This window comes from Priapulus caudatus, unplaced genomic scaffold, assembly GCF_000485595.1.
Source record: "Priapulus caudatus unplaced genomic scaffold, Priapulus_caudatus-5.0.1 Scaffold53, whole genome shotgun sequence".
Taxonomy (NCBI): domain Eukaryota; kingdom Metazoa; phylum Priapulida; class Priapulimorpha; order Priapulimorphida; family Priapulidae; genus Priapulus; species Priapulus caudatus.
The window spans coordinates 78499-96510 of record NW_014577114.1 but is presented as its reverse complement, the minus strand read 5'-3'; the positions used below and the strand labels follow the sequence as shown (position 1 = coordinate 96510).

General features: G+C 38.3%; 1 protein-coding gene across 4 annotated transcripts in view; it reads left to right on the top strand.

Annotated features, from left to right (window-relative positions):
* Nucleotides 1-18012, top strand: part of LOC106820936 (villin-1-like) — a 41764-nt gene that overhangs the window by 22040 nt on the left and 1712 nt on the right. For 3 of the 4 annotated variants that reach the window (XM_014825541.1, XM_014825540.1, XM_014825542.1), the window contains exons 9-26: nt 708-808; nt 1035-1113; nt 1596-1598; nt 2320-2418; nt 2607-2760; nt 2990-3090; nt 3426-3563; nt 3816-3902; nt 4076-4147; nt 6376-6486; nt 7036-7119; nt 10041-10193; nt 11587-11676; nt 12157-12270; nt 12633-12755; nt 13186-13257; nt 13983-14084; nt 15625-18012. The exon at nt 15625-18012 is cut by the window's right edge and continues 1712 nt beyond it. In XM_014825541.1, coding sequence (XP_014681027.1) covers nt 708-808; nt 1035-1113; nt 1596-1598; nt 2320-2418; nt 2607-2760; nt 2990-3090; nt 3426-3563; nt 3816-3902; nt 4076-4147; nt 6376-6486; nt 7036-7119; nt 10041-10193; nt 11587-11676; nt 12157-12270; nt 12633-12755; nt 13186-13257; nt 13983-14084; nt 15625-15738 — 1797 coding nt within the window. In that variant the 3' untranslated portion in view covers nt 15739-18012. The remainder of the gene's footprint in view (nt 1-707; nt 809-1034; nt 1114-1595; nt 1599-2319; nt 2419-2606; nt 2761-2989; nt 3091-3425; nt 3564-3815; nt 3903-4075; nt 4148-6375; nt 6487-7035; nt 7120-10040; nt 10194-11586; nt 11677-12156; nt 12271-12632; nt 12756-13185; nt 13258-13982; nt 14085-15624) is intronic. The other variant, XM_014825543.1, reaches the window with a different exon arrangement.

Here is an 18012-nt window from a genome sequence, read left to right as displayed (position 1 = left end):
CTCTAACTCGGCCCCTAATTGACCTAGCGCTACCAAACTAAACTTGGTATACTTACACATCTTGGGGAGAAGGTGAGCAGCGTACCAAAACCAGGTCACTGCGACCTTTATTTGACATTTACCTTGACCTTGATCATATTTCCCTTCCGCTCTATAACTCGGCCCCTAATTGACCTAGCGCGGCCAAACTTCGTGTACTTACACATCTTGGGGATAACACGGGGGATACATGTAGTTGGCGACAACTGCCCTTTCTAGTTTTACTATATTGTCCGATGTGAACATACACTCGTGACGCATACATAGCCCATAGCAAACAATTAATGTCAGGAACACTAATATCAAATCGACCAGGTTTTTTGGATGTTTAACTAGTTGAGAAACAATCTTATCAGGTAAGAATTTGACGATATGTTTAGGGTTAGGGTTAGGGTTAGGGTTAGTTCTTACTTTTAATGTAAAACTATAGAAAATTCGTGACGTAGGCAATTTAAGAAACCTAAAAACAAACTGTCATGTCTGCCTTGACTTGGGAATTCAGGTTGTGTCTACATGACTGAAAAATCTCTTTATGCATCTAAGTAATATAGAAATATCAAAATAGAGTATGATTTTCAAGCCTATTTATTGTCAGTCAGAGTGGTTTCATTTATGAATGAACATGTTTTACTTCAACAATAAAAGCAGTTTCACAATTCTCTTTGCAGATTTTCAACCAGTTCCTCGACCTCGCCCAGAAATCAGTGAAGCCAGCTAGCGATGATCGCGAGTTTGATCGCAGGACCGTAGCTGAACTGAAGCTGTACAGGTATGTGGTAACGATGCGTCTGTTAGTAGAATCATACACTTGTGCTGTGATATCTCTGGCTTCAAATCTAGCCCAGATAGTGTGAATTAAAGCGTATCAAGCCTTTACTTAACTATATAATGGCTATCAAGGATGCTGAAAGTGTATCATCGTAACAAACTGTAGATCTACAATTCCTACAAGTGTAATCACACAAAAAGACAGTTGAACTCATGGAAATCTTTAGGTGTTCTGATGAAGATGGAACTCTGAAGGTCACTGAAGTGAAAGATGGACCACTGTACAAAGCTGACCTCGACTCCCATGTAAGTATATTCTGTGCCCAGCTTAACCAGAAAACCGCTTTGTGTTTTCTGTTATTTGCTATAGTTCACACATATTACACAGTATTAATTTTGAATAATTTTTTCATCTATTTTCAGTACTTTTTATACATTAGCAGACAAGATGTGAAATTATTGTGATTATAAAACTATTTGTGATTGTGTCAAACATTGGATTTTAAAACTAATAGGTGCTGTTGTGATGTAACTGTTGTATGTATCCATTTCTATACATCTACCTACTTAGTTGGCATGACTCGTAGTTTTATTACATAGTCCATATATAACGGACTCATAAGCTGATGTGTAGTTTATGTTTAGTTATAGTTTAGTAATGATCTCAAGTTTATTACTCGTTCATGCTGCTGGTTTTCATAGTAATTTTACTTTCCCACTTATTTTCTATATGAATAAAATCTTCATCAACAATAATCTACATTTGGTTATGGAATGTCAAATTACAGACGGTAAAGTATATGTGTGTACAGATTGTGGTGGTCAGTTTCTGGTTTGTCGCACTTTTGTAATAATATATGTTTTGGTGCACAGTGGCTAGAATGGTTATGGGTCTCTGCAGTGATAATTGTGTGGTTCTATCCTATAACCCCTGTTTATTGGTACTAACGTTAAATATATAATGAGACTAATGTATAGAAAAGTACACACTGTGTCCGGTATAACACTGTTGGTCTTCTTATTTGTACACTAATTGTTTGCGGGAAGATGTGTTTTAAATTTAAAGGCTGTGTGCACCGATTACTGTTTCATGATGCATGGCACCATTTCTTATTTTCTCATACAAAAATGTGTAAATTTGAATGTGGTGATTGAAAAAAAATGTGATTCATTTTTTATGAATCATGTCATGAATTCATTCCAACAAGTGCAACTGTAATATTTTCATTCATGAAAAGTTATTGTGAGGCATTAGTACAGGATAGCCTATATAGTTATTATTATTTTGCTTGTGTATGGCTAATACTGTGAATGCAGTTTAGTTAAAAAACCGTCATATTTCTATGAAACCATTGTAATTATAACAACATAAAATTCATACCAGATGCTTCAAGCCAGACCTTGTTAGGGTTAGGTGTCACTTAATGTATTTTGATGTGCTGTATTGTTAGCATTGTCTTTCAGTGGTGTATTACTTGCTCAAGTTTCATATTTAGAATTTCAACATTACAGGACTCCTTCATAATAGACAATGGGGCTGCAGGCATCTGGGTGTGGGTTGGTAAGGAGGCAACAAAGAAGGAGCGTTCAGAAGCTATGCGTAATGCTCAGGTAAGTTTGCTTTCCACTTGTAAAAATTCAGGCATAAAAAGTTTCTTATGAAGTGACCTCTAAAGTTGCTGCTAAATTTCTATTGAATTAACCAATTAATTAAGTCATTTAGTTAATGCTCAAGAAATTCACCTACTATCAGTAAGCCGGTTTTAAACAATTTGGTTTGAATTGTGCTAAACTTACAGGGATTTATCAAGAAGAAGGGTTATCCGAACATGACTACCGTTACCCGGGTAATTGATGGTGGTGAACCAGTAGAGTTTAGGGCTCTGTTTAACTCGTGGAGTGATCCTGAGGAAGTTACTGGCATGGGCAAAACCCACACGGTTGGCAAGATTGGTATGTGAATATCATATTTGTTGCAAGTGTAAAAAATATTGTGCTCAGCAACGTGTATTCATGTAATATCAGGTTTAGTAAGACAGTATAGTAACCATATGAGGAAACGAGAGATTAATTTATCTCCACGAATCCTGTCAGATAGGTCCTGGTAGATATAAAAACTCGTGAAAGTGTGCTTGACATGGTTGTAAACATTTCTAAACATATGTTGTTGCAATTTTCATAGCAAGGACAGTTCAGACCAAGTTTGATGCTCTCACTATGCATGATAATTCCCACCTAGCAGCTGAATCTCAGATGCCTGATGATGGCACAGGCCAGAAAGAGGTAAGCCATTTGTTCACATTCTACTGTTCTAGGCAATTAATTTGTAGTTCCAATATAAGCAGCAGAATACCTTGTATTTCTACTGAAACGGATAATGCAAAAACGATTTCAACAGAAATACCCTTTGTCAGATATTAATCATTCGTAGAGGTTTTCATGCTAATTACTGTCATTATATTAATTTTGCAAACATAATTACATTTTTACACGAGTCGTCACTGTCCTGAAGAAGTAATAGAAAGAGTGGCTGGACGCAGAAAGTGGCTGTATGCTTCGCTATATGATTATGTTGCTGATCTATAGGAATAGTAATGTATGGCTGTCATTGATTGCAGATATGGAGGATAGAGAACATGGAGATGGCACCTGCTGATAAACGACACTATGGGCAATTCTACTCTGGTGATTGCTACGTGATCCTCTACCAGTATGAGGTGCATGGAAGCAGGCACTATCTAATCTACTATTGGCAGGTAGGTTTTTGTGTTCTGTGCGAGCATTCATACATAGGTGGGTGGTATGGTGTAATTGTCACTGTTGTGTGTGAAGGTGAGCGTGATGTGAGGCGTTTTCTGTAGTACTTCCATATGGTAGGCGAAATACTAGCACCTAAGTTGGAAACCCCGCTAATTGCACGTATTGTCCGAAGTTCCGCAATGAGTCTGCTATATGTCTAAAAACTGTTGTAAACAAAAATTGGTAATTATTTAAAATTTGTGATTTAGGGACTGTATTCTACGACAGATGAGAAAGGCGTATCAGCTGCCATGGCTATTGCCCTGGATGACCAGTATGGTGGAAAACCAGTGCAGGTATCCTAAATAGTAATCACTATAACCCGTCTTTACAAACTTATTTAACAAGTACATTTTCCCACTTCTGCGACTGATCTGATCTAGAATCGATCAGTATCTGATTATGAACGTACATGTCAATAAATGCATGACTTTTACAATACAATTGGAGATCGATTGTCTTCCAACAGGTGCGAGTCGTCCAAGGAAAAGAGCCGCCACACTTCATGGCAATGTTTGCTGGCAAGATGGTTATTTTCACAGTGAGTATTAAACCACTGACGCTGCCAGGGTCTATGTCTCCCTGGGTACTGACGGAACGTACCCTGGGTACGGTCCGGTATACCGGAACGTACCCTGGTACTATCTAATATGCCGGACCGTACCTCGCCTACTCCACTAACGAGTCTAGGGAGTCGCCTACGCCTACTCCCTAACCCTAACCCTAACCCTAACCCTAACCATATCAGATAGTTACCAGGGTACGTTCCGGCAGTACCCAGGGAGACATAGACCCTATCAGCACCACTGACCATCGTAAACATGTTACTCGCATCAGGAGGGCTAGAAAAAGCTCATACAGGGTTCGTAGCGGGTCTTCCAAAGTCTTATAAGTACTTATTTTGCCAAAAATAAAATAAGGGCCCTTAGTAGTACTTATTTTTAGTGAAATCTTAGAAAAGTACTTAATAGTCCTTATTTTTTGCAGTATTGTTGTATATATAATACGGAATAATTAAATCTGCTGTGCAATTGTGTATATAAATATTATTAGTGTACTTTAATAGTCGGTGATCTATCAGAAATCGCGTAAAAAAGTCTTATTTTGGCCTCCAGAAAGGGTCTTATAAGTCCTTATTTCAACATGTGTCTTACTACTATGAACCCTGTCATAGGATGTGCCTGCGGTATAGCAACTGTAGACTACTTTTTACCTCGTTGAGGTTACGAGCGATTGAATATGCATACAGTCGTACTCGTTAGTGCGAACCTGTAGAGAGTGTTTTTGCCTAACATTCATTTTCTAGGAATGTATCCCCTGAGGCAGGGTGTTACTGTACTCCCATTTTAACATTTCTGAATAGTTTTGTTTAGAATTTTAAGGGCCATAGGTAAAAGAGGTGTGACGGAAACGGCAATAATCCCCCATTGACTTCAGGGCAGCATTTTTGACCAGCATTGAGAAAACATATAATTGCTGCCTAAATCCTAATCTCGATATTTTGTGCACAATCACTGTACATGTAGTTTCCACTGATGTGTGATGAGTAATTGTCTGGTGATCTTTTGACCCTCAAGAGCATCGTTAACCATTGATTTCTTTACTGTTAATGAATGACTAATATGGTTTTGTTAGTGAAGCTCATATGTGACTCGCTCCAGCAAAACCCGGATTAAATAGGAAATTCTACAAATTGAGTAATGTGCATATCTGAATAGATCATTTAATTACCTTTAAAATGATATATAATATTTGGCTATATCTAAAGAATTGACCGATCTACAGCAATTTGAAGATCAGAAACCGACTTATTCCGGAATATGCAGCTTTTGAGATAAAGCGTTCCGGGTAAAGGGCCCAGTCGGGGATAAGCGGTCAGGGGCCGGTCTGAAGGGCAAAGGAAAAAAATAAAAATAAAATTTTTAAAATTAAAAATGACCATAATAATCTAGAGATATCTGAAACTATATATCCGTATTAAATATGCACTTAGGAACTTATTTTTGTAAAAAGCTAGTTTTTGTCCAGGTAGGCCATTTTCAGCATTGACATGTGTGACATTACTCAAAACAATGACGTGCGACTTAGTCCGTATTATGCTGGAGCGGGTCACATATACCTGTGTTGATGTGAAAGGCTACAACTTAATTCACATTTAGATTTCAATAGCAAAACTTAGTTGAACACGGTTTTATTAAATATAGAGTAGGGATTTATAAAAAAATCTTCTCGGCTGTTAGCCAGTTTTGTCAGCCAGTTATAGGTGAGATCTAATTTATGTGCACGTTATATTTTTTTAATTATTATGGAGATAAAAGTACCATACCTCGAATTCTGTATATATAATAATACCCAGCATACGTTTTGCAATGCAGATGTGTTCTATGCATTAATCCATCACAGCTGAGCAAGTGTTACCTGGAGAGTAACTGTAAAACACACATTCGTAGCCACTTTTTGCACTGATCAGTACCGACTGAACAATGGGTGCTACTATATTTGATCTTGCTTGAACTTGCACCTGCCATCAGATCTCATTGGAATTTTCATTGCCTTTATTGAGTGTACGTAATTGTACAGACATGTCTATGTTTAATTTGAAATACCATTCTTCGTTACAGTTGCTTTCTCTAACCTCACCTCTGTTTCTTCTACTGTAGGCCTCAGTTGAAGCACCGTTGCTCTGTGGTCCTTGTTAGACCATCAAGGAAAGTTTGGCTTAGTTATTTTAATTCAGCGTATGGTAATAATGGCACACTGCAATTCCAGGGTGGCAAGGCAAGCGGATTCCGCAACACTGACCAACGAGACGAGGTGACTGGAGACAGCTACCTGTTGCACGTTCGTGGCACAACAACTCTGAACACCAAGGCTGTTGAGGTGAGTGTGCCCGCTGGTATAGTCCAGTTAGCTGTATATGCCGAGTTCACACCGTCATGGTTCTATTTGGCATTGTTATATTTTTCTTACTTAAAGTCTGGTCATAAAGCCATACTATGGTAATGTATTTGTCAATGTATCATTCCATTAGCATTGTAATATTATACTGGGTCGAAATTGTTTGATAATTATCTTATTTAATAATCTTCATTAATGCTTGAAATTCAATATTGTTTCAGAATTTATATAAAGTATTGGTTTGGCTGTTACCAGTATGCTAAATTATATTTTGTAATGACAAGTATTTAAGATGATAAATCTCTGCAAAGACATGTTTAGATACCTACTGTCGAATTCTGTCCATTTCGAATTGTCGAAAAGTTGAGTATTGTTCCTCATTTCTAGCTTATTAAGAAGGTTATGCGATGTTGAACTTCTGCAGCCACTTTGTCATTTAGGATGATAGCTAAGCAAGGCTTTTCAACCGCAGGAATATGGCACTTGGTGTTATGTCAAGTCACCTTCATATCTAATGTTTCATTCCTATAGGTGGAGCTAAGAGCTGCATCTTTGAATTCGAATGATGTATTTGTGTTATTCACCAAACACAATGTATTCATTTGGGCAGGAAAGGTAAGTTGTTCTTCATTAATTAATTAATAAGTAAATAAATAAATATATATATATACATGTGTGTGCCTGCATGCATGCAAGTGCGTCGTGTATGCTTTCTGGTATTTTGTTCAAATTTTAACGAATAGTAATGACTAACACTAGTTTTAGGCCGTAATGCTTAACTTTACTCACAGGGGCATGTAACGTACTCCGTGGCCCATAAATATGCTCTCTAATAACATGCAAGCTTTCAAATTAACCCGGAGTAGATTCGCTAACACCCAAGGTGGACTGGCTATATTCTATGTTGTATATATAATGGGAAGGGTGGCATGAAAGTCCGACGTCGGACTATACCACACTTTTCAAACGACCCAGTGCAACCACAAAAACTTCGTTAATCCCTTTATTCTTGGGCGCATTCAACACATAACATGATAAACTTTATCTCAAAATCGAATTCGCACCAGTCATTTACTGTTTGTCTTTGAACCAGCTGCCGAAAGTTCATCCACAAACCGCCACAATGAAAAATTCCAAAAACCTGTCTCAACCATCGACGCCATATTCACGCACACTACCGATTAGATTAGGGGTCGGATTTCAGAATTACGGCTCTGCAAAACGTCAACACGGCGCCCTTTCGCCGATAAACTTCTATTCCACACTTTCAAACACCATTTGTCAACTTACCAGGTCTGTTAATGTCATATAACGTCAATCATATACCGAAATACATGCACTTTCTTGCGGGTGCAGCCATTTTTGAGATTTCTGACGTCATAATTCAACCAATGAGCGTTACCTCCGCAGTTTGTGCGGTATGAAATCATGACGTCAGCAATATGGCGTCGATGGTTGAGACAGGGTTTTGGAATTTTTGATTGTGGCGGTTTGTGGATGAACTTTCGGCAGCTGGTTCAAAGACAAACAGTAAATGACTGGTGCGAATTCGATTTTGAGATAAAGTTTATCATGTTATGTGTTGAATGCGCCCAAGAATAAAGGGATTAACGAAGTTTTTGTGGTTGCACTGGGTCGTTTGAAAAGTGTGGTATAGTCCGACGTCGGACTTTCATGCCACCCTTCCCATTATATATACAACATAGAATATAGCCAGTCCACCTTGGGTGTTAGCGAATCTACTCCGGGTTAATTTGAAAGCTTGCATGTTATTAGAGAGCATATTTATGGGCCACGGAGTACGTTACATGCCCCTGTGACTTTACTATGATATAGTAAGCTTATCATAGTTAGCTTAGGAGCACGGTAGGGACAAGCTTTTGTTTTGCTGTGGGAGTTCGGCAGTTCAGGCTACGTAGATATAATGAAGTGACTTAATTTCTATGAGATAACAAAATGGTTTTCACATTTCAATGTCGTATGCTTTAGACGAGTTAATATACTTCTAGCAATATAACGTTAGGTTACTAGAGTAGTACTTGAAATGAATTTGTGCATCTCGTGTTTTTCCATATAGAATGTGTGTCCTGTGTTCCTGTATATGCAGCATTATATATGTGTGCATTATGTTCATCATTCTAATGTGTGGCAGGTGCTATATGCCTTGATTATGAAGAGTATTCATTTATATATTCTGCTTGTATCGGTTTTTGTGTGAGGGTTTCTGTGTGCTGCTTTTTGTGAAAACATGCTGTAGATGAAAGCACACAGCTGACAGATGTCACTATGAAAACCTCGATAGGAGCAGTCTGTCTGAATACATTTCGTCTGTCGCTGTTGCGAGAGTGCAGACGAAAGCTCCTTACTTCTGTACTAACACGATGAAGGCATCCTTTAGGAATTTAGAGCAATCTGTAATTTTTTTTAAAGCGTGTGTATTTCTGTGGCGCTGCATTCAGGCTTGATTCTGTGCAGCGAAGTGTAAAACACGGTGGATTTTCAGGTGAAACCACGGTGTGGTGTTCATATTGATCTGGCCATGAGTGCAATTATGAGGTCTTGCTCAGTACGGGTACTACTAACCATCTTTGAGAGATTGTGGCTCATAGGGTCTATGTCCCCCAGGGTACTGCCGGAACGTACCCTGGTAACTATCTGATATGGTTAGGGTTAGGGAGTAGGCGTAGGCGTAGGTGACATATATGTACCTGAGGTAACTATCTGATATGGTTAGGGTTAGGGAGTAGGCGTAGGCAACTCACTAGACTCGTTAGTGGAGTAGGCGAGGTACGGTCCGGCATATTAGATAGTACCAGGGTACGTTCCGGTATACCGGACGGTACCCAGGGTACGTACCGGCAGTACCCTGGTGGACATAGACCCTCTCAGCGAGATTAAGACTGAATGTACATGTTTTGAAGAAACTCCATGTGTAGTGGGGATTGTGGCATGTCACTAAACAAAGATAGGGATTTCCTGCCATGTAACTGAAACCTAAAGACCTTGCCCAGTAAGTGAGCAGCCTTTCTGGGTGATGCCTATAACACAAAATCAAGACAGCACAGTTGCCAATGAGAAATAAAAATGACAAGATATTGTAGCCAACTAAAGTTATGCCTAAACATGCCAAAATAGAACTGAACTATCTTTTTAATTTACTGATGACTGTATCCATTACTTATATTTATGAGATTTTCTAACTTGCACCATAACCTATTAATTGAATTCGAATATTTTTTTTATTCGTGATATTCTTCTGACTGCATTACATAGCCACGTATGAATTGCATTTTCAGTGAAAACTATTTAGTTGTTATTTTAATTGAAAATAATTAAACTTTAGCTTCATTTTCCCTGTGTTATTGCTTTAAAGACTGATACATCTAGGTTTTCTGCAGTCATCATATTTTGTATTGCTGCTCATGTCTTGTTTTGTATTTGTTTTTGTATTGTATTTGTATTTGTTTTGTTTTGTTATGTCATGTTTTGTATGCTATCGTGGCATGGCAAAGTTCGTAACTGTAATGTCTCTGTAGGGCTGCAGTGGCGATGAGAGAGAGATGGCAAAGCACCTTGCTACCAGCCTTTCTTCTCGTGACCCTGCCCTCATCAGTGAGGGCCATGAGTCAGAGGAGTTTTGGAGGGCTATAGGAGGTGAGGAGCCATACTCCAGTGACAGGCATATGAAGGTATATGCTATATATGTATAGTCTGCATTGTTAATTACCTAGTAGTATTTCATCTTAATAATGTGTTGATATTGTGATGGTGGGGTTGATAGTGTATTGTACACGATCAAAGTGTTTGGTAAAATATACCACATTCAGACCAATACCCTTCACCAAAGTCACTCGGGGAAGCAAATTGTACATATACGGATGATAAATACTGGCATTAAAATAGGGTAATATAGTATTGACCATTTATTATTTTTACATTCTGTTGTAAATGTGATTCGTTGCATGTTGCCACCATCTTGTCCTATTAATGTTATCTTTCTATTGTATTAAATGGAGTTTACTTACTTGGAGTGAATTAGACTATTGAACAAAGCAATGTATGGAATAGCGTGTTTACTTGTTTATGACAGCGGCTATGGGAGGCGCACTCAGTAAGTCGAACAGTATAGTAAGATTCTGTTTTGCTGTGTTGCATGATGAATGATCGTTGCCTCCCACATAGCACGTGCAGTATGACACAAATAATTAGAAATCCTCAAGTACTAGGGGAAAGGTGCACTTCATATTTCATAGTGAAAAGCAAGCATGTTTTTATTGCAGAGAGAAAAGCTTTTGATATGCTTTACGTGCATACGGAGGTTTTATGTGAAACCTTGATTAAAGTTGTAACATGAAGGCAAGAGCCTAGGTATACTTTATTGCAAAAAGTCAGAATGTGTCAATACCAACAACTAACTCATTCTCAGAAATACAAAAAAGTGTATGACTAGAACAGAAATACAATAAATTTAGTTACAACTAAATAACATCACGTTTAAGTTTTTGCCAGGGGTGAGAATTTCCATTGAAACTTCTGTGGAGACCAAAGTACTTTTAATGGTTATTTTTTTTACACATCTTGCACCGATCTGTGTTGTAACATTTCAGCTGTAATGTGCATCCAAGTAGAATTATGGTACATATCTAGATCAGGCTCATTCTGATCTTCTTACGAGAGTGATCCAATGCTGTGCACTGTCATAAGCACGGGTGTCAGTAATGAAGATTTGAATGGTAATTTAATGGGAAATCCGTTCTAGCCATACATGTTACCTGTTGATAATGCATGATATTTATCAAGGAAAATGTAAGACAATAAAGAAGTGCATTTATTCATTTATTATGCCAGTGGTATTATAGAAGGTCGACAGACATTAAGCACCAAGTTGTCTTGTCCACTGCCATGCTATCACAACACCATTGTAAATGTATTTAAAGTGTAATTTATAAATATCCAGCTTACTACTTTTCTTTTTCTAATCAATTTTTTGTCTGATTGACTATGTTTGCCATTAATATACAATTGTCATAAATTATTGACTGTGAGATTTAAACTTAATCACATACCTGTTTAAAATGATAGGAGGAAGCCAGCTTGCATCCACCAAGACTCTTCCAGGCTTCCAATGCATCAGGCCGCTTCCAAGTGGAAGAGATAGTCGACTTCAGCCAGGTGAATATGTAATTTAAACACATTCGTGGGCATAAATGCATGTGAAGAAGGTATGCATGCAAAAAAATGGTTACTATGCTTGTTTATTTTTACACATTGAAATTTGTGCCATATGTCTTATTCTTCCATATTTCTTTGCTGGTGTAATACTTCAAATAGTTGAAAGAGTTGAAAGAAAGAAAGACTTGAACGATTTTGAAAGAGTTGTATTTTAACCATATTAGTTAACTTTATATCGGGTAAGAGTTTTTGAATATATTTTGTTGTTATTATACGAGTTTTGATTTTATAACCCTGCCGACAACCTTTTGATTTAGGATTCTGTGCTAGAATGTGGTCAACTCTTTGTATTTAATGGACAATTTTACTGCAGTGTATAAATAGTGGTTGTTTGGTGACAATGACGATTTTTTGTACAAGAGTAAATAAATTATACTACGTCCATGTTTAAATACCTATATCAACACTTTAATCTTTCAGATTGACCTTGTGGAGGATGATGTCATGATTCTTGACGCCTGGGATAACATCTTCTTGTGGGTTGGACACAATGCCAATGCAGATGAGAAGCGGCTGTCCACTCAAGCAGCCATTGTGAGTCACAATTTCTCCATATGCTATGTGATCCAACCTTATATTGTGGAACCTTGATATTATATCAGTTATTCGATATTAAATTAACAATAACCATCTTGTATTGATTAATTGATTGTAATAATTCCATTGCCTTGAAAATACATTATTTGGATAATAATTTGTAAATTTCTGATTCTTTGATATATATTTCTTGGAGTGTATTGGCCCTTATTTGGAGAATATATTAATGTTTATGTGCATAGAACCTTTTAATACATTCGTATATAGCAATATGTATAATGCAAATGGGATGGTTCCATAACGTTGTTGGTGTTTGGTTATATTATGTACGAGGGTGACATGAATGTGCATGATTGCAGGAGTATCTTGAGACCGATCCAAGCTCGAGGGACCCAGACACGCCTATCGTCAAGGTTTCACAGGGATACGAGCCACCAACATTCACTGGATTTTTCGGTGTCTGGGACAGAAACATCTGGAATGTACGTATCTTAATTAAGCTAATATGTCTTAGAACACTGGTACATCATTACGTTTACCTAACTATTGAAAGATTGAAATTTTATTGACTGACTTCTTGCTGAAGCGGTTATACATGACAATGCCACTTGTTTTTTCCGGGACCCTGTCCCTATACTTTGTTAGTGGTAACTTGCACACATCACAGAATGAGATGCGCCTTTGTCTGGTCGTATTAGTTACAATGCAATTGATGAAATATTGAAGAAATTGGCTGTGTTATTTGCTATTTTATCTACCATAACAGCACAGTAATATTTCTAATAACGGGTGAGACCTAATTTGTCTACATGTTCTTATTTTTCTATTTATTTGAGTGATAACCATTTTAACAGCCATATCTTGATGTCTCAGTCATGTGTAATTCAATACATTAATCTCTTGGTTCTACAGAATGCCAAGACATATGAGGATTTGAAAAGAGAAATGCAGCAAGAGAATCCGGGCCTGTCTGTTGTTGTCAAGGTAGTAAGTTTTAGATAGTGTTGATTTGTAGAGAAACTTTGTGTACACAAAATACAGCAAGAAAGTACAATTGCGTTTTACATTCAATTCTCTGTGTGAAGCTTCTTTGGTAGAGAATGTGTAATTGTTGCTTGGACTGGGATGAGTAAGTATATGTTTACCTCTCAACATATCTTAGCAACAGTTGTTCCAAATAATTCATTTCAAGAATGTTTTCAGCCTAGAATGGTTTCCCTACTGTCTCCCTGTTCTCACCTACGTGTATTGTGTCTCCCTTCATGCCATTATATCGTGATCATTTTTCAGCCTTTCTAGATCCTCCCACCACCGCGCATGCGCTCTGTATCCTCTCTAGTATTAACCCGACCTCTTCTTATGTACACTCACCTTCCTCTATGATCACACCGCCATTCTCTGCAGTCTTCACCACACAATTCCCCTATCTCTGCCCTTCCCTATTCGATTTCTGCCTTTCCCATGCCTCCTTCTGTGCTATATATCCGCCACCATGTGTCTTTCTTACCTGCAGTCCCCCACCGCAACACGCCATCCCTCCCATTCCTGTAATCCCCACACTCCTTTACTCACTTAGCTCGCTATATACCTGCTTGCGCATCTATATGATGCTGTCTTTCCAGACATCCACTAGCCGCCTTTCATCCTTTCACGGCAGCTTGGTTGTCCCCTGACGCTGCCTTCAGCCGATGGTCGCATTTACTTTTCAGAGCAGCACTAGTGCCTCGGCTGAGATCGCTAAGTATTCATATGCTGAGCTGACCAAACCTCCTGAGCTGTTACCTGCGGGAGTTGATGGCGGGTGTAGGGAGGTATGTTTGTGAGCTTTATGTAGTACAGTGTGGCCCCGTTATAACGCTATCCGTATCGTTGAGGTCCATAAAGTGTCATCGCGAAAAAAGCGGAGTCGCGCTAAATTGGGGTTCAAAAAGATCGGCGTATAAATTGACCCAACGTTGACCTAACGTCCTAAAACAACCCAATTTTCGCCCTATTTTACCTAATCTAATAAAAAAGAAGAAAAGAAAACACGAAATTAAACTACCGAATTTAACACGAAACACGAAATTAAAGATGTTTTTCGATATTTTTTCCCACACATATTTTTGTAACAAACCACTGTAAAAACGTAAGTAAAAAACTCACTACACTTTAACTGAACGTTAGCTTTGAAAATAAAACTGTAAAAATATGTATCAAGCCTATAGTTGCTCAACAAAAACATAACTCGAAAAATGCTTTTTGCTGCGGTTCTGTATAATGGCGGTTCTGTGTTTACGGCTCATTGATTGATGATGCCGTAATTCGTCACAACATTGCCGCAGAGCGGCAAAAGTAAATGCTTCGAAACATTCGACCCGACACTTTCACTTTGTAGTCTAAAAGCTTAGAATGAACGTATTTCCGAGCAATTTCTTTACCTATAACACATATAGGCAAATACAAACGTGCAATGTTAAAATAATTAATTTTTGCCTGATTTTATGTTTTTCACTTGAAATTTCGTGGGAAGGCATCTTTAACTTGCCCAAAAAACCTCAGTTCCGGAAAGAGCAAAAAAAAGTCCAATGGCTCATCGCGTAATATTCAATTTCTCGTTAAATCGGGGCGCGTAAAATCGTGGTTTCACTGTAGTTCGATGTTTCTGAGCTATGTAATGTAGCAATGAATGCTTCTCCAGTGTGCAATGATTACGGGAGCATATTAGTGATATAGTGAGTGCCAATGCTGAGTTATTCACTAGCCAACTACTGTGATGAGTGTTAATTAGAGGTAGTTAAATACAGAACTATGCATGCGCGCAAATTCTCATACATGGGTCTCTTTGTGTGGTCGTAATACAAGTGTTGAATTGCACTATACAATACATTCATGTATATTGCTATGTACATTTAGTATAGTACATATTGAGGGCCAGTAACGTGGCACCCAATGGTCAGGCACCTTCAGTGACCCGATACGAATTGAAACCGACAGTCTTTAGTCTGTGGTGACATCATTCTCGAGATATAACCAAAAATTGTTAACATATGTGATTGTTGCTCCCAGTTGTCTGTGCTTAATTCTGGCTATTATTTACCCTTTAGTTGGCCACCTAAGAGGGCAAGAAGTAGTGAAGTAGTATTGCTATTTCAGGTGTTTAATGACCCAGCAACGACCTGATAGAAAGGGGTGCCAAATTACCTGCGTTCCATCTGCATGGCAGTTTAGTTTATTGTCAAAACAGAGTCAAATTTAATCGACCTAGTACGAAAACTAAACATCTTCCTTAGCTGTGCAATTCCCCCCACGTGTTACAGAACGGCTCATGTGAAAGAAAAAAACCGTCACTGAAATCAATACCTGTTTCAGATTCATCTGACAGAGGCTGATTTCGAAAGGGTGTTTGGGATGTCTTACAGCGACTTTGCTTCGAAGCCTCAGTGGAAGCAGCAACAGATGAAGAAGGATGCCAAGCTTTTCTAAGGTGTTAACTCATGTATTTGCAAACTCGATTCGTGCTATCGCCGTGTCGAACTACTAGTAATAATCTCCCTATACATCACGTTATTAAGAAGGCATGTTTGGGATACTGATGAGAGTGCACTCTACTTGATCAAGCCTATAAACAGCTCACGTGGGCTGTACTAAACCGTGTTGTAGTTATGATTATAGCTAGACCCAATAGGGCATGAGGATGAAGGGTAAAATTGATCTGTATAACCTTAGAAGCTCTTGCCAAGATTGAACTCTCGCATCATAAGCTAGCTTAGACGGCCCTCCGATTTGCAGGTGGAGTGAAGCAGAGGAAGAGAAATTCTTAAAGCACTTAGCTAAAACATCTTCCAAATGGTTTTACATCTTTTTTCCACATTGTCCGCTATAATGTGTATTGAGTGCGCTGTTCCTGTTGTTGTTGGTGCCACCGTCACGTCAAGTACTCACCTTTAGTTGAGCTCACCACCTAAGTAGGAGGCACGATGCAAGAAAGAATAGTATTCGGTTTCCCCGCAAAGTTTCACCAAATGTTTTAAGGTGCATGCTGTCCGTAAACTACCTAGTATTATTGGAATATAAAACAGGAAATTGCCATGTTTAATGATCACTAAGAATAGAATTTACTACATTTGAACTATCTTTACATTCCATATTGTATACGATATTATTATGATATAGAACGACTTTATATTTTTGCATATAATCATTATTTACACTTCCATGTTATTTTGCATTGTTGTTCACCCTGTGTGTGCGTGTGTGTATATGTGTGTGTGTGCGTGCGTGCGTGCGTGCGTGCGTGTGTGTGTGTTTGTGAGCGTGTGTGTTCGCGTGCGTGCGCGTGTGCGTACGCACACGCTACCGTGTGATCGTACGTGGAAGTGTACGTGAGCAAGTGTGTGTGCACGCGTTTGTAGTTGGTTAGCTTTACTCACAGATACTGCCACACCACCAAACGCACTATATTGACAGCAGGATTGGTGATCGTTCGGATCCACAAGTGTATCTATCTGTGCAATATGTTGCTCATGCGCAGGTACTTCATTGAACTGCGTAGCAATCAGTTCCTATGGCCAAGATATCATAGCGGGTCTATTCACGGGCTTGACATTGTTTATAAGATTCTATTGTTGCACCAGTAGTCTACTAGTTTCATTTTTACTGTATGCCAAATATTTTAAGCTGGTAAGACTTAGTACTGCTTTTCGTTAGACGTACTAGTCTCAAAGTCAACATTGTGGTTCCTTTAATGGTGAACCTTGACACTAAGACCTAAATATGTAGTGTTACGTTACTAGTGTTCGTCCCTTTTCGATGTAGCCAAAGGCTCACTGGTTTTACCTCTCAAAATGCAAGCTCACGTTTCTATCTCTTTGGTCAAATGAAATGTTCACCTATAAACTGTGCCTTCATTTTATCTCCGTCCTTGTTATGATGAAGTGTGAGACCACCATCTTAGCTGGTGGTGTTACATCTTCCCACGCACCCTGTTAATGTTATAAGCAATTGGCTGAAATATGTACTTGTCTATATTCGTTTCATAATACCTGTGAGATTCTAGTAAAAAGATCTGGTAGTATTCTATTTTAAGCAAGATGATGAATTGGTCATAACGTGAAAAGCTGTTTTCCTCGGTCACTGTAAAAGTAAGTTCCTGTAGTGTAGCATAGTATATAACGATAGTTACTCACAGTTGCAATAAGTGCTAGATGGTATGGGATTGTGTATACACGTACATGAATTTATTTATTGCACGAGGATGGCACTTTTTACTGATTTCAACATTGGCCGTATCTGATATTAAATGATTGGGATTTAAGTTCCTCAACTGACACCTTTAATGCGTGATGTTATAAACAAATGAAATGATTTAATATTTTTGCAATAATAGAAAATGTGTATTGTTATGCTGCAATACTGCATGAATGCAGTGTAAAATCTCCCCAATCATGTGCATTCGTAGTGGGAATTCGGATAATATTGAGTAATAAACTGATTAATTTCACATGTGCCACTATACCAAACTATTGTTAGTTGCATGATGTCGTACATGTGTAAACGTTGGTGTTCTAATAATTAGCCATGGTGTGCGGAATAACTGGCCAATAAATGGTTAGCATTGCTGAGGTGTCCAAATAGATACGAAAATCTGCAAAGATCTCTAATGTGCCATGCGTAATATTGAGCATCGGTACAACCCAATTGCATTTATAGTTCTGTTCAGCTTATCGAATAATTTTTGGCGATATATATATATATATA